Here is a 23,002-nt window from a genome sequence, read left to right as displayed (position 1 = left end):
ATCCACTCTAAAACTGTCCAAATACTTGTTATGTCAAGTCCTATCCCCCTCCTCTCCTCCACTTCCCCTCACTCCTTCCCTCATTTACTGCTTTACAATGCAAGATTTTCTTTTTGACTCCATGTGTTGTCTGCAAATGTAATCACAGCTCCTTCCACAGCAGGGAAGGAGCACAACAAAGTAAGATATGATTCAGCCAAGTGAGATAAAGAGAAAGGTTTGACTTTTCCTTTGTGCAGCAATTAATTAGTTTTAAAGCTTTTAGAAACCTGTATCAGTTCTGCCAGAAGAGCTGAATTCCAGGACATTCCACTGAAATACAACGTGAGGGTGGCTGAACACTGGAACAGGTTGTCCACAGAGGCTGTGAAGTCTCCATTCTTGGAAATGTTTAAAATCCACCAGGACATGGTCCAGAACAACCTGCTCTGCCTGTCCCTGCTCAGGAGGGGCTTGGCCCTGACAACGTCCTGACCAACTCCTCTGTGATTCTGGCTCACTCAAGCCAAGCAGGATACAAAGAGAAAACCTGCAAATGCCAGCTCAGCTTCCCTGGTATGGAATGAGCTCCACAATTCAAATCCCTGTGCTCAGATGGAGGGGTACAACACCCCCAGCACTGTAGAGACACACAGATAATGTCAATCACTGCTCTCCATTATAAACACTTCCTTTTGTTCCCTTATCATTTGGCCAAAATTTATCTGATTTACAATTTCTCTTTGCCTCTGGCTAAATGTTTTTGGAAAGATTAACTGAAATCGGTTGAGCCATTGCTGAGAACAAGGGGAGGGAATTGGGTCAGTCTATTCACATTAAAAGATTCCCACTGTTCTTTCACAGGACTTCAGTGCCTCCAGCGTGAGGTCAGCAGAGGTGCCCTTTGCTGGGGCCACAAAAATCTGTGAAGCTTTAGCAAAAGTTGAAATCTTCTTAAAGCAGCCCCCACAGTTGTTTAGCAATGCTTGCCAGAGCCCAGCAGGTAAAGGTCACTGTAGTTTTTTCCCGTGCTGACTGTGTCCTGTGGGTCACACTGACAACTGAAAAAAACCTTTAATATCACCAAGTCCAGCCATATAATTGTGACTCGGACAAGGCGTGGCAATTAGATTTAATGTGAGAAGAATGTGCTGTTTAATACTGGTAGGGGAATGAGGGGATGCAGGGTGTGCAAATAAACCACAAACAAAATTAACCACAGGAATCTGGAACACAGATTCTGTAACAGAAAATTCTGTAACACAGAAAACGTCTCCCCAAACCCTGCCACAAATCACGGCAGGGAAGGAGATGGGATCTGCAGAAAAGGCTCCTCCAAGGGCTGCAGCAGCCTCAGACCCTGAGCTGGGATTCAGAGCCACCCTGGGCTGGGGCTGCAGGAGAGCAGCAGAGCAGAGCAGCAGCAGCATTTGGCATTTCTTCAGCTGCTGTTTGCTGCACAGACACGTCTGAAGGGTCTGAGAGGTCAGCACTGGGCAAGTCAAAGAACCATGGAGCCCTTGAGGCTGGAGAAGACCTTTGAGGTCACCAAGTCCCAGCAGCACCACTGTGCTCACTGCTGGACCATGGCCTCAGGTGCCACATCCATGGTTTTTGGGCACTTCCAGGAATGGTGACTCCCTCCAAGCTTGCCCTTGGCAGCCTGTGCTGATGCTTAACAACCCTTTACATGAAGAAATTTCTTTTAATGTCCAATCTAAACATGTCTTGGTGCAATTTCAGGCTGTCTCCTCTTGTCCTGTCACTTGTTACCTGGGAGAAGAGACACCGGGGGAAGATGAACCCACCTGGCTGCAAACTCCTTAGGGCAAACCAGGCTTGCTCCAAGGAAGTGCCCAGCGAAGAGACCAGAGCCTCCCTTGGCAGACATTTGTCACCAGGACAGGAATCCTCAGAGAGAACCAGGGATTCTCAGAGAGAACCAGGGATCCTTAGAGAGAACCAGGGATCCTCTGAGGTGACCTTGCTGTGGCAAACACAGCCCTGGGAGCTGCTGGATGGCAGCTCCAGCAAGGCTTGGACACACACCTGCCCCGTCCACTGTGTCCAGCCAGGGGCAGGAATGGTGTCAGCTGAATTCAGGCTCTGGAAAAGTCCACTTGAGCACTTCTGGGTTTTAGAACTTGACTTACAACCCTTTTCCTTTTCCTTTTCCTTTTCCTTTTCCTTTTCCTTTTCCTTTTCCTTTTCCTTTTCCTTTTCCTTTTCCTTTTCCTTTTCCTTTTCCTTTTCCTTTTCCTTTTCCTTTTATTTTTTTGGGGTTTGTGTTTTGTTTTTGTTAAAATTTCTAAATAGTCACAATAAAATTCTTGTTGTCTGCAAAGGAGCAAGGGTAGGAATTCAAGGGAGGTCTCCAACACCCCCCTAGTTCCAATGGGAGCTGAGAACTTTTTGTACTGCTCCATGCCTGGAAACCACTGCAGCCCTGGGATCTTCATTCAGAGTCTGTGGATTCCCATCCCAAAATCCCCTCCCTCCCAAGGTCTGTGGATTCCCATCCCAAAATCCCTTCCCTGGGAAATATTAATCCCTCCACAGGATGGATTGGTGCAAGGCAAGATAAAACCTCTGCTCCAGGCATGATCTGTTAAATGCAGCAAGGTTTTAAAGGCAGGAACTGTATGAACCTGCTGGGTTTCCCCATGGAGAGCAGATTTCTGGTGGGTAGAGAAAACTCTGAGTACAAAGGGTTTAAAGATGGCTTTCGAAGCTAAAACAGCAAATAATGTTAAATGAAAGGCTGGAAGAAGCAGCACTTGCAATTAACACTAAAATATGAGGAACAACCTCCCGAAATGTCCATCATGATCTCCATCCTCAGGAGAAACTGGACACAAAGAGGAAATATCAGTGGGCTGGGCTAAAGCCATGGCAAGACCATGCAGGCAGAACAGGAAGTCCTGCACTGGCCACAGCAGCACAGGGAAACAGGAGGACGTTGTGCTCCTGGAAATGTTTTGATGTGGTAAGAATGAGGCAGAATGTGTGCAAGCAGCCAAATTGATTTACAGACAACCCCCCCTCGATCATATATCATGTCTAGTTTTACTTTCAGGAAACAAATGAATTAGCAAATGTAATTCTCAGCAAGGCTTGAGAAAAGCAATTTTTAAAGCCTGCGCACTCAAGCATGCTTTGAGTCTCCTGTGAGGGCTCAAAGCATCTACAGCAGCAATCTCATAGAGTTGTCCAAACACAATTATGCATAAATTTGCATTTCAGATGCTGAATACTAAAGTGCATCAGAAATTATTCAAGTTACTTTTTATTTTTTTTTTCCCAAACACTGGGAGTAATTTTCATTTAAAGACACCCTTGAAGGGAATCCTAATCAGCCTGCAGCCATTCCCTCAAGATGAGCACACCACAGGCACAAACTGTTTCCTCAGTTCAGGTTATTTTCACTTGATACCCAGCTTGCAGATCAAAATTTGGTCTTTGTTATTTTACAATATATATTATCCTCATTTTGGAGGCTCATCCTTCACCCAAATTGCAAACCACAGGATCTGCTTGCACAAAACGAGGCTGGTACAACATTAACATGCAAGTGCTTCAGCCCAGCCTCTGGTTCCACCCAAGCCAGCCAGAACAAAGGGCTTTGAAATGCAACATGCCAGTTATTTCTGATGGCTACCAGTCTATTGCTATTTCTCTTCCTCCTAATGGGATGTCTCCTATTTTTGGACCAAACAATCACTTTCCGCTAGGATGAATTATTCAAAAATTCAAATTAGGCGTGACATTTCTAAATCGCCTTCTTTTGGCAGATCCTTCAGTCAGTATAAAAACAATAACCCTTGTTTTCTCTGGGCTTTATTTATTCTCTCCTGAGCTCTGGGGGGCCTGGCTGGTAAATTCTCCTCCTCTGAGTGCTGTCAGTGCAGGCCCCCAGCCCCAGAGATGGACGAGCCTTAACAGCTCTTTAATCGTCAGGAAGGACAATTAAAGCAGGATTTCTTCAGTGAAAGGCCCAGAAATTAAGTCAGGGCAGCATCAGGAAGAGCCATCAGCCCCCTCTGGCTGTTCTGTGGTCCCCAGGCTGTGGGAGGGGATGTGAGGGATGCTGAGCAGGGTTTGGGTCATGCCCAATGTCTCATTCAGCTCTGCAAGGACCCACATGTGACAGACACAAGAACTGGGCTCAAACTGGGCCAGGGGAGAGCTGGTTTGGATATCAGGAAAGCTTTTTTCAGGCTTCAGTGGGTTGTGAAGCACTGGGACAGGCTGCCCAGAGCAATCACCAACCACAGGCTGACAGAATATTCCAGGCTGGAAGGGGCCTTCAAGGATCATCAAGTCCAGCTCTTAAGTAAATGGCCTGTCCAGGGACTGAACCCACAGCCTTGGTGGTGGCAGCACCAACTGAGCCAGAGTACCCTGGAAATGCCCAAAAAAACCATGGATGTGACACCTGAGGCCATGGTCCAGCAGTGAGCATGGTGGTGCTGCTGGGACTTGGTGACCTCAAAGGTCTTCTCCAGCCTCAAGGGCTCCATGGTTCTTTGACTTGCCCAGTGCTGACCTCTCAGACCCTTCAGACGTGTCTGTGCAGCAAACAGCAGCTGAAGAAATGCCAAATGCTGCTGCTGCTCTGCTCTGCTGCTCTCCTGCAGCCCCAGCCCAAGGTGGCTCTGAATCCCAGCTCAGGGTCTGAGGCTGCTGCAGCCCTTGGAGGAGCCTTTTCTGCAGATCCCATCTCCTTCCCTGCCGTGATTTGTGGCAGGGTTTGGGGAGATGTTTTCTGTGTTACAGAATTTTCTGTGTTACAGAATCTGTGTTCCAGATTCCTGTGGTTAATTTTGTTTGTGGTTTATTTGCACACCCTGCATCCCCTCATTCCCCTACCAGTATTAAACAGCACATTCTTCCCCACATTAAATCTAATTGCCACACGTTGTCCGAGTCACAATTATATCTTGTTTGGGGCTCTGGGATTGAAACATTAAATCACTTCTGTTTACCTGTCTCAGGAAACGGAATTTTCAATTCCACTGCCTTATGCCAGAAAATAAGAGAAATCTGTTTATGATAATTGACTACATAAATAAAATGGGCTGTACACACTGACCCACCACAAGTGTCCAGGATATCTCTCCTGCAAATGCAGTGCAGACATATCTGCAGCTGCTGGCTCCAGCGTGCAGCTGGGATTTGGGAGCAGCTTGGTGCCCAAATCCTGAGCCAAGCCTGCCCCTCCTCGTGCAGGGTAGGCAGCTGAAGGTTTCTTTTCCAAGCTTCCCCTGGGAGAGGTTTGAGGTGTCACTCCATCTCAGGGCAGGCTCTCCTTGCTCACCCTCAGCTCTTCCTATGAACAGGCAGGGTCAAAGCCCATGGTCCCCACGCTGTGCACACCAGCTGTGGGAGCTGAAACAGGGTGACAGCCTGGCATTCTGGAATTGATGGGGCAGGGAATTCCCACTGACTGATGGCCAGGAGATCCCCCAGGGCCTGCTATGGCACGAGGGTGAGGCAGGGCAGGCAGCAGGGCAGTGTTGAGGCTTTGTTCTGCCAGCTCCAGGCTGCATTCCTGTGCTGCCCTTGGGTCTTCTCAAGGGATGGACAGCACCTGGCTGTGGGGAAGGGTCCTTGGGGTGACAAGGTGGTGCTGTTGAGAGCACCAGGGCTGGCCAGGCAGCCCCTCATTCCTGGCAGAGTAGCCTGATCTGTGCTGGTTCATACCCTAAGGGGCAGTCACAGTGATGTCTTAAGTTTGAGCTTTCCTATTTCCAGACTCTGCACTGCATTGGTGTGTGACTCTGAACTCCATCCAAAGTGTCAGCAAGTTCTCCTCCCAGCTCAGGCACACAAAACAATCCTTTGCCAGCCCCACAACCAAGGACAGCGCTGCAGCTTCAGCCCCAAAAAGTGCAAAGAGCAGCGACTGGAGGAGAGAATGTGGGAGGATGGCACTGCAGAAGCTGGAGCTGCAATTGGACAATGAAGGCCAAGATGGAAATGGAGCCAAAGTGATCCAAGTGTGAGAACTCGTGACTCGGATCCATCTTGGCTCCATCTTGGCTGGAGCCACGGCCGGGCTCTTGCAGTGCCCAAGGTGAATCCTTGGAAGGGCTTGGAATAAATCCCTGCTTTATTCCTTCAGCACTGCCCAGCCTCTGCTCCAGGGAGCTCTCCAGGCATCAATAGTTCATCTTTGACTGCCCAAGGTGTATCTATTGAAGGCCTTTAATAAAACCCCACTTTACCCTCTGAACTCCACCCGACTCTGCTCTGGGTGTGCTCTCTGAGCTGTCCCCACCTTCATCCCCAGCTCCAGCTCCGTGAGCGAGCGCCGCAGTTCGGCCGTGAGCGCGTTCATGTGCTCGCACTCCTGCAGGGCAACCACAGCGTAGGGCGTCCTCTCCTCCACCTTTGCCACCAGCTCTGCCATGTTGAACTCATCTGTGAGCTTCTCTAACATCTCTTCCAGAAGGGCTTGCACCTGTGCCAAAGGGAGGAGAGAAGGGGATGCTGGTGAGTGACCCCCCGGGCTCACAGCTGCCTGAGCTGTGAGAACTCCCTCTGCCCTGTCAGTGGCTCCAAAACCATCCCTGTCAGCCCCAGGTGCCGTTCAAAGAGCTTGCCCCATCCTATTAAAATCCAAATGCTGACAGAAGTTAATGTCAGATGAGCAGCTTGCAAAATGATGGGTTTAAAATGTCCCTGTGACATGTGGCAGCCTCCTCTTTTCTTGGCTCTCTTATTTCTCCCGAGGTCACACTCACAAGGAGATGGATGGGGCTGGAGCCTCAGCTGAGCCTCAGGACAACACAGCTTATGAGCTGGTTTTCTCTGGTGTATTGATGGAGAGAGGTGATTATATAAAATTGAATTTTAAGCTGAATTTGGCGTTCTGGACTAATGGAGCCGTGAAAGAAAAGCATAACAAAACAAAATTATTTTCTGGTCACCACCACAGATTCTTCAGAACTCTAAGTACTAAACAGGGAAAGCTCCAATGCAAGAGGATCTTTGTAGAGTCTAAAAAATGAAATAAAATAGCCAAACCCCTTTCTGACAAACAGGCATGAAGCCCCTACTGTCCATGGGATCAGCTGCATTTCCTAGGTTTACTGTGGAAGGTCTCACTCAAAGCTTTGCTTTACTTCGAGCTGGAACCTGAGCAAGACTTCTCCTTGCTGGGGACCTTTTGGGCATACATAATACAGTTACAATTCTATGATCCAAAGTGCCAAACCTGGCATGGAGGGCCAGTGCCAGCTAGGGCATGGTCATTTTACAACCAGGGCCACCAATATTCATATTTTGGACTCTGTACTCCAACTCCCTCCTGTTGCTGCTCTTCCCAAGCCTCAGCTCCCGTCAGCAGTGATGATGTGTGGGCTGTTACTGCAGCCACACAGGTGGCTAAAGCTGGAAAAGCTCCTCAGCTGCACCTCGGGGGCAGTACAGAAATATCTGCTCATTTAAAATTCCCCTGCAAGTCCCTTTGGCTCTGATTCCTTCACAGCAATTACAGCTCGTTTGCTGTAATGTGGCCTCAGAAATCCGTGGGAGTAACTGGACTTGTCAGAGCCTGGGGAAAATGACAGGCTCACATTTTCCCTGGAAGCTCCCTAAAATCACCTCAGCCAAACCAGAGGCTGGATATCCTTCAGTGGAGGAGTTGAGACAAGGTTTTGCTCACTCCCATCCAAGGACCAAGTGGAAGGGACAGCTTGGATAATGATAGGAAGAAAATGAGCTGTGGGAGCATGTCCCCAGGCACAAGGCAGGGCACTGAGGTCACACTCTGTTTGCTCTCAGGCTGATTTTAGTCCCAGACAGAGCCATGAGGACTTCTGTGCTCCTGTGAGAATCTTCTTGACTGTCACCAGGAGTTTGCAGGGTGGCCATGAGCTGTGACACCACTGCTGGGGCACTCACTCATCATTTTGTTTCTCTGGTTGAGGAGTTTATTTGTGTTTCAATAACAAAAGGAGTGGGAGAGGAGAAGAGGCACTCACATTTGCTATCTCTGAACATCTTCTTCGGCTTTGCAACCTCTGGATAATTCCCCTCACCTCAAATTCGAGTATGAACTGAAAATTGATCATGCTGGGCACTTCTAGGAGCCCCTTAGAGGAAGGCAGTCAGTTCCCCAGCTTGACACCAAGCCAAAGGAAGCTGGTGTGAAAGCACAGCTTTATATGAGCTGCTATTAGCCATTCATTAAATTGCAAATCTTGACACACAGAGCTGGCACCTTAAGACTGCAGGAGTAAAAACCTGAGCATGTGTTGGCTGATTCCAGATCTTGTCAGGGATGTTTGGGTCACGTTTTAATGAGCTGTGAGTTTCCTCAGGGAGGGCTGGGATCAGCCCAGGACACAGGTGTAGCAGAGGAGTTCAGCTGGAAATAAGGAATTACAAAGCCCTTGGGAGTGGTGGGACACGGTGGCAGCAGCAAGAGGAGGCTGAGCTCTGGCTGGCACTCTGTGGGTGGCAGGCAGGTGCTCAGGGGCCCATTGCTATGCCAGTCACAGGGACTGCTGCTCAGGGAAGGTTTATTTGCAGCACCTTCAGAGGATGATACCAAAGGCTCTGCAGTGCTTGGGGTAATTAAGAGACACTGTCCTCTTACTGCCAAAGCTCAGTTACATCCCACCAGGGTGATGTTCTGCATAAAACCAGGCTTTAGGCAGGCAAAGGCAGAACACAGAACCATGGACAAGCCTGAGCTAGACAGGACTGGTGGATGAGACAAACATTGAACCCCAGCAGCTGCCTCTGAGCACTCTCACCATCCCCTCCTGGATCCCCATTCCCCCTGAGCACTCTCACCGTCCCCTCCTGGGTCCCCACTTCCCCTGAGCACTCTCACCATCCCCTCCTGGGTCCCCATTCTCCCTGAGCACTCTCACCATCCCCTCCTGGGTCCCCATTCCCCCCGAGCACTCTCACCATCTCCTCCCTGGTCCCCAGTGCCCCTGAGCACTCTCACCGTCCCCTCCTGGGTCCCCACTCTCCCTGAGCACTCTCACCATCTCCTCCCTGGTCCCCAGTGCTCCCTGGCCCGTGCTGCTGTCCCGGGGCTGCAGTTCCAGCACGGTGCGCAGGAGCCGCTCCGAGCGCTGTGTCAGGAAGCCGATCTCGGCGTTGGGGTGGAGGCCGTACAGGTAGGGAGACTCTGGAGGCAGGGCATCGTCTATGTACTGCACAGAGACATTGAGGAGCACGTTAGAACAACCCAGGACACTGCCTGCAGAGCTTCAGTGCTGGAATCATCCCCCCAACAGGTCAGCCTGGGCTGACCCAGCTCTGCCCGTGGTTGAAACACCGGGAAGTGATGGAGGAAGGAGAGTACAAATGTTTACAGAACTGCTTCTGCTCCTGCTGGGAAAATTCTGTAATTGCTGGAGTTTGGCTTGGCTTCGTGTCTCAGGCTGGACCTTCTCTAGCAATTATCTGCTGTGCATTTCAGCATCAGCATCCTGAAATCTCTTGTGGGAATTGAGCTTCCAGTAGTTAAGTTTTATGAACAAAACCAGCCTGGTGTGCCTCTCTCTGCTACGCATTTGTGTACAAAGAACAGATGAGATCAGTAAGTAGATCAACAAGACCCTTCAGTGATTCTCATCAAAACTGATGATAAAAGGAGCTGGAAAGGGCCATTTTAGCAAACAGTATGTGGATGTAATTTTCCAGGAGCCCCACTTAAGTCTCAAGCACCAATACAGTTGCTCTATTCATGCATGAACAGAATGAGCCCATGATGAAGTAGCAAATTACCATTAGACTTGGTTCTTCCAGGGGAATGCTGAAACATCCACAGGAACACAACACAATGGGAAATAAGAGGAACAGTGCAGGAACACTGCAGCCCTGCTCCTGCCTCCTAAGGCAGATTATGGGGTAGTTACAGAAGACATTCCATTTACATGAATAAATAATGCCAGCAAACAAAGAGCTTACCTGGTGATAGCCATTATAATCCATGTTCCCTGGGAGGGGAAATCCAGGAGCAAGGCAGAGCTCTCCCTCCAGCATTTCTGGCTTAATAAACTCTTCCAGGTAGGTTCTGCAGAGCCGCCTGTCCCAGTCATCCGTGATGTGACCTCCATACATGATCTCACCCACGAGGTAGCGCAGGTCATCGTAGGGGACCTGGGTGTGGAGCAGGGTGAGCTGAACCCAAGCACTGCCCTGCACCCTCAGGGTTCCCACCTCAGCAAACAAACATCAGGTGGGAGTTAAATCCTGCCCCACGAAAGCTGGAGCACAGCACAGTGCTGCTCCCCACTGAGAGAATGGCACTGAGGTCTCCCATCTCCTCCCAAAAGCACCCCAAACTGTGAAGTTCTAAACTTCAAAGGTGTGGTAATCAAATCAACTGATATTGGAGACATAAACCTGAGACCCTGGCAAACTCAGCACTGTGAAGATGTTAATTAGCACATTGCAGAGTAAATCTTATTCCTAGGCCTGATTCTCGGTTGGTCTGAGACCTTTGCCATAAAAGGTCAAGTCCTTTGGGATTGGACCTTTGCCCTCAGGTATTCTCTATGTATTACGAACCCAATCCCCTGACCCTGGTCTTTGGTTCCTGCCTATCCTTGGATAACATCACCTTTGGAAATTGCTTCGTGGACCTCGTGGACTGAAGGATATCCTGGCAGACCATTGCACCTGTCCCTTTATTATTGACAGCCGTGCTATTGCCCAGCTTAGCTGGTAAGGTTGTCACAAACAGGAGAATCCCCCAGGGACACGACACAAAGGCACCAAGAAAATGGCATTTCAGGACAGCTTCAGGCCACCCTGACCACCAGGCTGTGGTGTCCCCACCTTGGAGCTGGCCTGCAGGTAGTTGTGGAGCACGCTGACAGAGATGGTGAGGTCCCCGGTGCTGAAGGGGTACGGGCGGTTCCAGCCCTGGGGGCCGAACTTGCGCCGCTCCGCCACCACCGCGTGGAAATAGCAGAGGGCAAAGAGGATGCTCCTGAACTCCTTCTCCTGGCTGCACATCTCCAGGGTGTCCTGCAACACAGGACAGCTGCCCTCAGCCTCAGAGATGCCCAGGGAACCCCAACACACCAGAATCTGGACAGGGCTGAATCACAGAATCAGAGGCCAAGTCTGGGAAACACTCACAAATAATCAAGCTCAACCTTCAACCAAATACCCCCATGCCCAATTAATTGTGAACCATATTGCTTGAACAGTTACAGGGATGTGTCTCCACTATTTCCCTGGGCAGCCTGTTCCAGAGCTTAACCAACCTCCCACTTTAGGAATTTTCCTAACCTCCAACCTGAACCTCTCCTGCTGACGCTTGTTGTCATTGCCCCATTGTTACCTGGGACAAAAGGCCGATCAAATTCTCCTCCAGTTCATTTTTGCATCACACACACACACGTGCTAGTTTTCAAAGTCAGTGGCTTTGCATTGTAGATTTATTGGCAAACTGTAGCAAATATTTTGTGACTTAATATTTGCTGTTCCCAGCTCTGAGTGGCTTTGCACAGGAACACACACAGGGAGGCAAGGACACGTGTACCCACTCAATGCCCCCATCACCTGCATCTGCTCAACATCCCTCACCACAAAGATGGGGAGGGAACCACAGAATCACAGAATTCTCTGCTGGAAGGGACCTTAAAGTCCATGTTTTTCCAGCCCCTCTACCATGGGCAGGGACATTTTCCACTATCCCAGTTTGCTCCAAGCCCTGTCCAATCTTTATCTTTAAAAAATGCCATGTTAGACCTTTAATCCTCTGAGAGCACAACAGAGCTCAAGGTCTGTGCAGAAAAGGGAAATTCATTACTCTAAAGAGTGCAAGACGTTGACCAAGTGCATGTGATAATCAAGAACATCTCAAAACCTGTTTTCCCCTGGATTAGGCAGCACTCTAAGCTCCCTTTATCAGCATTGTGATGAAGAACTGCTTCAAATACGTGCAGAACACCTTTCTCATTTTAGGAAACATCCCCAGAACAACTCAGTTCACTCTCATTCGGCCTCTCTTCAGTTGTCAATTCTTCTTCAGCTACAAAGCAGAACAATATCCTTGCACAGAATAAAGGGCCTTCTTTGTAGCCTTCAGCTGAAAGCTAAATTTGAACATCTCTTCAGTATAAAGCAGGGAAATGAGGTGTAAAAGGGACCCCACCCACTCGCTTCAGGATTTCTGATAAGAGATGCTTCATAATCCTCCAGCAATTTAGAAAATGCTAATTGCTATTGATTGAAATGAGCAAAGGAAGGATGAAGATGTTACTTGGGGTGAAGGTTCTCCCCTCCTTTGCTCTCCAGGACATTTTGTGGAGTTCAAGATGATGAATGACAGTAGATAAGAATGGAATAATCTTCCCTGACCACTGGCATTAATCCTTGCATGGATCCACACCTGCTCAGCAATGTTCCCTCCTGCTCTCTCCACACCAACATCTGAGTGCAAAACCAGCTGTGAGCTGCTCCATGACCCAGGGCCTGGTGTCCACAATTGTTTGGGGCTGCTCTTGCCTCATCCCAAGTAACAAGAAGCTTTATGGAGAGAATCACAGAATGGTTTGGGCTGGAAGGGATCACAAAGCCCATCCATTCCACCCCTGCCATGGCAGGGACACCTCCCACTGTCCCAGGCTGCTCCAAGCCCCAATGTCCAGCCTGGCCTTGGGCACTGCCAGGGATCCAGGGGCAGCCACAGCTGCTCTGGGCACCCTGTGCCAGGGCCTGCCCACCCTCACAGCCAAGAATTTCTTCCCAATATCCAGTGTAGATCTTCAATTTGAAACCATTCCCCTTGTCCTGTCCCTCCATCCCTTGTCCCAAGTCCCTCTCCAGCTCTTTTGGAGTCCCTTTAGGTACTGGAAGGGCTCACTGGAGTCTTCTCTCCTCCAGGCTGAACAACCCCAGCTCTCTCTACCTCTCTCCCCAGCAGAGGTGCCCCAGCCCTCTGATCAACTCAGTGGCCTCCTCTGGACTTGTTCCAGCTGTGTTTGGGGCACCAGAGTTGGACCCAGCACTGCAGGTGGGGCTTCACAAAAGCCAGGCAGAGATCTCTTGTAAGAGAAAACAACTCTGCAAGATCTGCTGGGCGTTCCCAGCACGGCCATGGGAAGATGAAGAGGCTGGAATAATGTCAGCACCAGTGATCCTAAAGGGAAGTTTGAGGGCTGAGAGCACCTTCAGAGCTTTCTGATGGGGTCCTGTGTGAGGGCAGGGTGTCAGTGAAGGGCAGGATATGGGACTCAGTGTCCCTAGGACAGGAATCAGCAGGAACATGAGTGCTCAGCCCTTGAGGGAAATGGGGTCATGGCTGAGCCCCCCAGCTCCATCCTGCCCTGGGGCCCATGGGCTGTCCCAGGGAGTCCTGCACGGATGGGATCCTGCCCTGATCCTGTCTCATGGTGAGAGCAGAGCTCCTTCAACCACAGCCTTACAGCCCCTCTGACACTGATCCACAGCCTCTGGGGCACCAGGAATATTTCCATCATTTCCCCACACGGGGCTGTTCCCCTGCACACGAGGGACAGGCTCAGTGCCTGCTGTGACAGGAGGGTTTTTGAGCAATAAACACAACCAGAACCCTGCCACGGGCTGTTCTTGTGGGCCAGCCACTCTCACATGGCCTAATTTAGATCCTGGCAAAGCAACTCCTGCCTGCAGGCAGCTTCCAGCCCTGATTTGCAACGCTCCTGATGTCAGTAAGGTCTTGAGCTGAATGGCCTTTGGGCACACAACACCAATCTCTGTGTGCTGCTCTGGAGAGGGACGTGGGATGTGAGCAGATCAGCAGTTCTGAACCTCTAACCTTGGCTAAACAGCAGGCAGAAAAATGAGGTTTAACCTGCTCACCTCCCATGGCTGTGGGTATTAGATGGCAGGTGTCACTCAGCAGCCCAGAAAGGAGGGAGCCAGAAAGAGAAATCAAATGAAACATGGCCAAGGCTCCCCTTGCTGCAGCAGGAAGTTTGATTCTGTACCAAAGGAGCCTTTCTGACGTGCTGGAGTCACCATCCCTGGATGTGTTTAAAAACAGACTGGACGTGGCAATCAGTGCCATGGTTTAGTTGATGAGGAGGCATTGGGTCATAGGTTAGACTTGATTTCAAAGGTCATTTCCAGCCTGATTAATTCTGTGATTCTGTGGGATTCTGTGGGATTCTAAGATTCTGGAATTCTGTGGGATTCTGGGATCACACACAGGAGAAAATGGTTAAACTGGACAGAAGTCTGGTGCCCTGCTGCAGGAAAGAGGCTTCTCAGCATCACCTGAACCCTTTCTGGGAAAACCAGTGCTTGGGAAGAGATGTGTGGGGAAGAGCAGAGGGGTGCTGGGCCGAGAGGCTCCGTGGTGCAAGGGAAGGAAATGTCCATCGTGTGCCACAGGGGCTCCAGCAGCCCCTGCCCGTGCCCAGGCAGCTCCTACCTGGCTGAAGTTGTCCAGGGCCTTGTGCAGGTTGGCGTGCATGCCTGTGGGGGCCTCGCTGGTGATTTTGATGGAGTTTTCCAGGATGCCCTGGGGGATGATGTGGCTCTCGGGGCACGGCGCCGGCTCCGCGCTGACGAACACGCGGAAATCCTGGTGGCTGCCCTCGCTGAGCTGCTCCAGCTTCTTCTCCAGACAGCTCAGCCACTTGGCCACCAGGTGGATGTTCTGGCAGGGACAAAGGGACAAGGCTTGGTCATTACACCCCCTATGCTGAGCAGGCACAAATCCATCCCACTGATGGATGCCTTCTGGAATTTGGGACTTGTCCCAGGAGTGCCTGTGTGCAGCTCCCAGCCCCAAAGATCCACGTGCATCAAGAACATTTGAAAATTCAGAATGATCTGTATAAATCAGCAGCAGAGCAGCAAGTCACAGCTGGGCTGGTTGGGCTCTCAATGCTGGAATTCTCCTCCTTTCAGCAATACCAGCTGAGGTTATTCCTGGAGAGAAAAACTGTTATTTCTGGGGAGCAGAGTTGTTATTCTTTGGGAGCAGAGTTGTTATTCCTCTCTCCAGCCCTATCGAGTCCAAATAAAAACATTTATTCATTTTTATCAGAATTACAGTGAGGACCCACTATAGCAGTTCCTGGGCAAACAAGTCAAGCAGGTGATTTCACAAAGTCCTTTAACATAAAAGGATTTATTTATTCATGCAACAAATTGGACACATCTCTCAGAAGATTAAGCAGAATCATGGGGAGATGGTGAAATGAATGAAGTCAAGCCTCAGTTTTTCCTCTAGAGTCCTATACAGCATTATAGTTTCCAGGCAGGAAAACATTTTTTTGTTATATTAGGAATGGGATTTGTGGGCTAAACTACCCCTGTTTTAAAGGCAGGTGTACAATCCAAACTGGCTGTGTTCACAGGCACTTGGGATGGTGATTTATCCCACCCCAAGAAAGGACAAGGAACTTGCTAAACCTAAATTAAAAGCAGCCGCCAGAAAGATAAACTGCTTGGAGATGGCAAAGAAATTACATAAAGGAACCATATTAGAGGCTGAGAATAAATATATATCAGCTATAAATGGGGCCAGAAAGCAGCTCTCATGCTTAAATAGCAGAGTAATGGACATTATTAGCAGTAAAATCACATTCTTCAGAAAGTGGAAGTTTTGTCCAAATGAGAAAAACAGAAAAGAGCACAAAATCCAGTGATGGTAAACTCAGAAAGTACTACAAGAAGCAATTTTTGAAAACCATAAAAGCTAATAATAAAGCCTTTTCCAGAAACCAGGAACCTACCAGAGAGTCTATAAAGCTGTAACATGATCAAGGACTGCAGAGAGTGCCCATGGAAAGCCAGACCAGCCCATATTTGTAGGAATATTCCCCACAGAGCCTGGGCAGGCTCTCACTGTTACAGCCTGGTGGAATCTTTGAAACCCTGAGCTGGAGATGTCCCTGGAGATCATCCATCCCACCCTCCTGCTCCCAGCAGGGTCAGCTGGAGCAGGTTTTAAACTGGCTCCAGTTGGGTTTTTGGATATCTGCAAGGCTGAGGTCTCCACAACCTGTCTGAGCAATGTGTGCCAGTGTTCAACAGCATGCACAGTAAAAATACATGAATGAAAACATAGTATAAGATAGTGAAATGAAATGAATGTTTAAGGGAAATCTGTACCTCATTTTTAACCCTTTGCTTCTTGCTCTTTCACTCAGCACCACTATGAAGATTTTGACTCCCTCTTTTGCACTTCCCCTGCCAGGAGAGATTTAAACACACCAATAAACCTCTCTGAGCCAAACTCCAGCTTTTGGAGGTTAAATAACCCCAGCCTCTCCTCATGTAACAGATGCTTCAATCTCCTAATTGTCACAAGACTCTTAAACTGCAGTAGCAGATGAAGAGCTGTTCAGAGGAGTCAATGAGGTAATAAATGACAAATAAATACCACGAAGTCTCTGGGAACAGATGAACTCACCCCAAAAGGGCCCCACATGTGGAAGGTGTGCAGCACAGCTCAGGAGGCAGCACCAGCCTGGCAGGGGCTCCAGCAGGACGGGAGTCACCCCCCAACAGCATCAGTCAGGAAAAAACATCAATCTCAAAGTTCCAACCCATTTCAGAGAGCTCAGCTGAGGATATCCCAGTCTGAGCTGGCTGTGGGTGGGTTTGGGATGAAGCTGCTGTTGTTGTCCCCAGGAGCTGCCCCAGGCTGGATTTGAGCAGTGCTGGTCACTGGAGGGATCAGGGTGGGCATGGCCAAGGCCCAGGCTGGGGGGACAAGGAGCTGTCCCAGGGATGTGCCAGCTATGGAATCCTGCTCAGCACGGAGCAGGAGCAGGCAGGAATGTGGGAGGGAGAGTGTTTGCCTTCCCCAGTCCCCACGGGCTGTGACAGAGCCTGGCTGGCTGGGCAGGGAAGTGAGCAATGAATTCCTTACTCCGCTGCCTTGCCTGGGTGATTTGGCTTTCCCTGTTAAATTGTCTGCATCTCAACCCGTGAGTTTTCTCACTTTGGACCCCACATTCTTCCCCATCCCACCCCTGGGCAGTGAGGGGGCTGCAGGTGGGGCTCAGTTTCCATCTGGGGTTAAACACAGCAGCTCATCCCCATGAACAACTTTCTGGGGGCTGGAGAGGGCATTTCCCCAGGCACCCCTCACAGCAGCATCAGGCATGGCCCTGCATGGAGAAGGAATTGTCTCTGTGGGGTCCCTGCATCCCCAGGAGTGCATTTCCATGAATACCAGCTCCTTATCTTCCCCAAACCAGTATTGCTGCAGGTAAAAGGAAAGGTCTCATAGGCTACCAAGCAGTTAAAACACAGCTAACAGGGATGAGGAGACTACTGATGGAGTTTTAACTCCTTACCACACCAAAAACCATCTGAAAGAGCAAATGATTGGTGAGCTGACAAAATTACTCATAAGACAAAGCCATTTCAAGTCCTGAAAATAAAGCCTGGTAGTGAAGAACTGCAGGAGGATGCCATCATTCTAAGTGACTGGCAGTGACACTGCAGAAGGAATTCAGTGGTGATAGATGCAAAGTAATGCACTGAGGAAAACAACCCCAGCTACAGATACACACACTGATGGGTTCAAAATTAACTATTATCACTCAAGGAAGAGATCTCAAAATCCTCACAGTTATTTCCTGCAAATAACAGTTCAATGCTTAACAATGCAAGAGCAATCAAACGCCAGCAAAGGAACAGAGAATAAAGCTGCAAACGTTATTTTGCCACTCCATAAATCCATGGTGGGGCTTCATCTTGTAAACAGCACCCAGCTCCCACTCCTCTTAAATCCAAAAGGATTTAAGTCCCACTAAAGGACACACTCTATCAACAGGGACTCATCCATTTGCAGAGGGCAGAGGCTGGGGTGGAGGGAGGGAGTAAAGGGTGAACAGAACAGGCTGCAAGGAAAGTGGAACTGCATTTTCATATGACACACAACTAAACTGCCAATTTACTGCTTCAGGGTGTTTGGGGAGTTGAGAGAATCACAGAGTGGAGCAGAGCTGGAAGTCACAGAGAGAAACACAGAATAGCTAATGTTGGGGGGAAAAAAAAAAGCTTTAAAATCACCAAATCCAGCCATCACTCCAGCCCACCACCAGGCTCACCATTTACCCAGGTGCCACAGGGGTTTTGAACACTTCCAGGGATGGTGATTCCATGGCTGCCCTGTTCCACCATCCCTGCACTGGTTCTGCCCCTGTCCCTGAGGCTGTGGATGTGCCTGTGTCAGGCAGGAGCTCCCTCATGGCAGCACAGAAACCTCTTCTGGCTTTTCTGGTGGAGAGCTCAGGTGCCTCTTGTGAGGCTTCAGGTGCGCTAGGAAGGACAGCCCAGCTGGGACTGGAGAGGAGGATGCACACTGTGGAAAGGAAAAGCTTTATGCTGGGACAGAGTGGTGGCTGCTGTCACTATGATCAGGATTGGAACCTGCTGGAGGGATGGGTCAGCACTCAGAGAGGGACCCAGGGGTGGGAGTCAAGAGAATTCTTTGGGGAAGCCACAAACACTTTGCTGCCTCCAGTTCTGTTGCCCTAAATCTGACTGACATGGTGGGGAGCAATATTTTTATTCAGAAATTCGGTCTCCTCACCTGAAATGATTTAGGGCCATGCTCACATCGTGTGGATGAGATGGAGTTTGGGATGGGGAGAGATGAGAGGAGATGCCCAGGCAAAGGAATTGTTCTGGGGTTGTTTTCTCACAAACAAGGACTGTGTGAGGAATAGTAGACAAAATGCAATTACACTTGAGTGCTGCTGCACCACTGCTGGCCTGATGCACTCAACATTTCAGGAGATCAGATCATCCCCAGGGTCCAGACAACCAACTCACTCTACAAACACAAGTCAAACAATCAGGTAGGAGTGGACTGAAACCTGCAACCAAAGTGGTGCCAACACCACAGAGATTTCATAAAACAGGGAAAGAGCTCAAAAAAATATCAAAAGAAAAATCGTGCATTAAGTATCAGTTTAATCATAGTCTGCACATCTGACCTTAAGTGTTTTCATCTCTAATTGGTAGTTTCTTCCCACATCTGCTTTTGTGGTGTTAGATGGCTCAAAAATAATTGGTTTTGCTTGTGTTGACATGACACCAGTGATCATTATTTGTGGGTATCACTGCCTGCTAACAGCCAACTTAGGGAATATTTCCAGTCCAGTGATAATTGAGTGCATTTATATCCTGTCCTTTTGTGATGGAAGGGATGAAAAAGAGGAATAGATGCAGCCAAACATGGGCTGGTACTAAGAATTCATAATTCAAATGAATATATCTGCCCAGGCCAGGCAGAGACGCTGCAGAAGGGATTCAAAGGTTGGAAAGAAACTTTGCAAATTAATTCTCAGCAGTCAGGTAACAAAACCTGAAAGAACACATCTAATGAGAACACATGGTCAGAGTGATTGAGAGATGTGTCAGTCATCAATAACGAGCCAATGTGGGCAGAGAGAAACACCCCCTGTACACTGACCACCCACAGTGACCATCCACTGCACACTGACCACCCACACTGACCACCCACACTGACCACCCACACTGACCATCCACACTGACCACCCACACTGACCACCCACAGTGACCATCCACACTGACCACCCACACTGACCACCCACACTGACCATCCACTGCACACTGACCACCCACACTGACCATCCACACTGACCACCCACACTGACCACCCACACTGACCACCCACACTGACCATCCACTGCACACTGACCACCCACACTGACCATCCACACTGACCACCCACACTGACCACCCACACTGACCATCCACTGCACACTGACCACCCACACTGACCATTCACACTGACCATCCACTGCACACTGACCACCCACACTGACCATCCACACTGACCACCCACACTGACCACCCACACTGACCATCCACTGCACACTGACCACCCACACTGACCATCCACACTGACCACCCACACTGACCACCCACACTGACCATCCACTGCACACTGACCACCCACACTGACCACCCACACTGACCACCCACACTGACCATCCAGAGTGACCACCCACTGCACACTGACCACCCACACTGACCACCCACACTGACCATCCACACTGACCACCCACACTGACCACCCACACTGACCATCCCCTGTGCACTGACCATCCACACTGACCATCCACACTGACCACCCACACTGACCACCCACAGTGACCACCACAGTGAACATCCACACTGACCATCCACTGCACACTGACCACCCACACTGACCACCCACACTGACCATCCACACTGACCACCCACAGTGACCACCCACTGCACACTGACCACCCACACTGACCACCCACAGTGACCATCCACACTGACCACCCACAGTGACCACCCACTGCACACTGACCACCCACACTGACCACCCACAGTGACCACCCACACTGACCACCCACACTGACCACCCACTGCACACTGACCACCCACACTGACCATCCACTGCACACTGACCACCCACACTGACCATCCACACTGACCACCCACTGCACACTGACCATCCACACTGCCCACCCACACTGACCATCCACACTGACCATCCAGAGTGACCACCCACTGCACACTGACCACCCACACTGACCACCCACACTGACCATCCACACTGACCACCCACACTGACCACCCACACTGACCACCCACACTGACCATCCACTGCACACTGACCACCCACACTGACCATCCACACTGACCATCCACACTGACCACCCACACTGACCACCCACACTGACCATCCCCTGTGCACTGACCATCCACACTGACCATCCACACTGACCACCCACACTGACCACCCACACTGACCACCACAGTGAACATCCACACTGACCATCCACTGCACACTGACCACCCACACTGACCACCCACACTGACCATCCACACTGACCACCCACAGTGACCACCCACTGCACACTGACCACCCACACTGACCACCCACAGTGACCATCCACACTGACCACCCACAGTGACCACCCACTGCACACTGACCACCCACACTGACCACCCACAGTGACCACCCACACTGACCACCCACACTGACCACCCACTGCACACTGACCACCCACACTGACCATCCACTGCACACTGACCACCCACACTGACCACCCACACTGACCATCCACTGCACACTGACCACCCACACTGACCATCCACACTGACCACCCACTGCACACTGACCACCCACACTGACCATCCAGAGTGACCACCCACTGCACACTGACCACCCACACTGACCATCCACACTGACCACCCACTGCACACTGACCATCCACACTGACCACCCACACTGACCATCCACACTGACCACCCACTGCACACTGACCACCCACACTGACCACCCACACTGACCACCGACTGCACACTGACCACCCACACTGACCATCCCCTGTGCACTGACCATCCCCTGAACACTGACCATTCCCACTGACCATCCCCTCCACAGTGCCCCTCTCCTGCACCCTGCCCATGCCCTGCACCCCTCTCCTGTGCCATTTCCCCTCTCAGAGCAGGTGCTGCAGGCTGAGGGGGTGTGGGAAGGGCAGGGCTGGGTGCTCGTGCAGAACATGGGAGCACCAGAGGCTTTATTTGGGACTTCAGTCCAAGCCTCAGTGTGTTTGTACAAGACAGAACATATATCACAGTGAGCATTGCCATGGTAACCATCAGGAGTAGCACCACATGTACATTAAGCTGCACACTCTCCCCTCCCTGTGCTGACAGCAACTGGGGACCCTGCCCCTGTCTGAAGTGTCCCTCTCCTTCAGGCCTCCTCACAAATCACCTCCTGGAACAGACAAGTGGTTGTTTGTACAAAGTCTCGTTCTTTGGTGAAATCTCTCAGAAATCATTCCCCATTTTCCATCCCTGTGCCAGCCAGGCTGCAGAGCCAGAGCCAGCCCAGCACTGCCCGTGCTCACTGCGTGGTGCTGGGGGACCCCAAGGGACAGGGAACAGCTGTTCCCAGGAGGAGATGTAACCAGCCTGGCCTGGGATGTGGTGCCAGAGAATCACAGAACCATGGAAAGGTTGGGGTTAGAAGGGACCTAAAGCTCATCCAATTCCAGCTTCTTGTCATGGGCAGGGACACCTCCCACTGTCCCAGGCTGCTCCAAGCCCCAGTGTCCAACCTGGCCTTGGGCACTGCCAGGGATCCAGGGGCAGCCACAGCTGCTCTGGGCACCCTGTGCCAGGGCCTGCCCACCCTCACAGGGAACAATTCCTGCCCAATATCCCATCTAAACCTACTCTCTGTCAGTGGGAAGCCATTCCCCTTGTCCTGTCACTCCATCCCTTGTCCCAGGTCCCTCTCCAGCTCTCTCAGAGCCCCTTCAGGCACTGAAGGCCACAGGGAGGTCACTTCAGAGCAATCCTCAGGCTGAACAACCCCAATTCTCCCAGCCTTTCTTCAGAGCAGAGCTGCTCCATCCCTCTGATCATCCTGGTGCCCCTGTGCTCCAGGTGACCCTGCTGGAGCAGAGGGGTTGGCCCAGATGATCTCCAGAGGTCCTTCCAAGCCCAGCCATCCTGGGATTCTAGGATTTATGATACTGTGATGAATCTCACGCAGTTTTGCTCCAGGAGCTCACTGTTATTCAATTTAATACATGAACCTGATTCAGTGAAGCAGCAACCTAGGAAAATGGAAAGATGCTCAAGAATTAAATTAGCTTGATCACAAAGAGAGGGAAGTGACATTTTGGCTAATGAATGAAGATTACAATTAAATTGGGAATATCTAACGTCTGAACTCTTCCCTGCATCAGTGAATTGAAACATGCATCTGAACAAACACAAACAAATTTCACTGTGTCTTTGCTATTAAGCTGATCAACCCCACTTGGTGACTGTGATGGCCACTGGATCAGCAAAAGGCTTCTGAGAGGGAAACAGCAGACACAGCTCGTGCTAACTCATAGCTCAGTGCAAAGCTCCTTCCTCCCTGCTCAGAGGACACTGCAGGCCTCAGAGAAACCAGATCCGTGGATATCTCGGCATGGGAAAGCAGAGATCACAGAGTGGAGACACCTCTGGCATCCCCCAGTCCCCTGTGCTCAAAGCAGGGTCAGTGGCCCAGGCCCAG

The 23,002-nt window shown here is 50.4% G+C and overlaps 1 protein-coding gene across 6 annotated transcripts in view; it reads right to left on the bottom strand.

Moving 5' to 3' along the window:
- The window catches only part of LOC148221596 (dynein axonemal heavy chain 9-like), an 86,121-nt gene that overhangs the window by 5,727 nt on the left and 57,392 nt on the right, over positions 1–23,002 (bottom strand). For 5 of the 6 annotated variants that reach the window (XM_088176370.1, XM_088176369.1, XM_088176371.1 and 2 more), the window contains 5 exons: positions 14,378–14,605; positions 10,789–10,980; positions 9,916–10,107; positions 8,985–9,155; positions 6,260–6,442 (listed from right to left, as the gene is read on the bottom strand). In XM_088176370.1, the coding sequence (XP_088032496.1) occupies positions 6,260–6,442; positions 8,985–9,155; positions 9,916–10,107; positions 10,789–10,980; positions 14,378–14,605 (966 nt within the window). The remainder of the gene's footprint in view (positions 1–6,259; positions 6,443–8,984; positions 9,156–9,915; positions 10,108–10,788; positions 10,981–14,377; positions 14,606–23,002) is intronic. The other variant, XM_088176372.1, reaches the window with a different exon arrangement.

Source organism: Sturnus vulgaris, chromosome 20 (genome assembly GCF_052056855.1).
Source record: "Sturnus vulgaris isolate bStuVul1 chromosome 20, bStuVul1.hap1, whole genome shotgun sequence".
Lineage (NCBI taxonomy): Eukaryota > Metazoa > Chordata > Aves > Passeriformes > Sturnidae > Sturnus > Sturnus vulgaris.
This window is presented reverse-complemented; position numbering and strand designations above follow the sequence as displayed.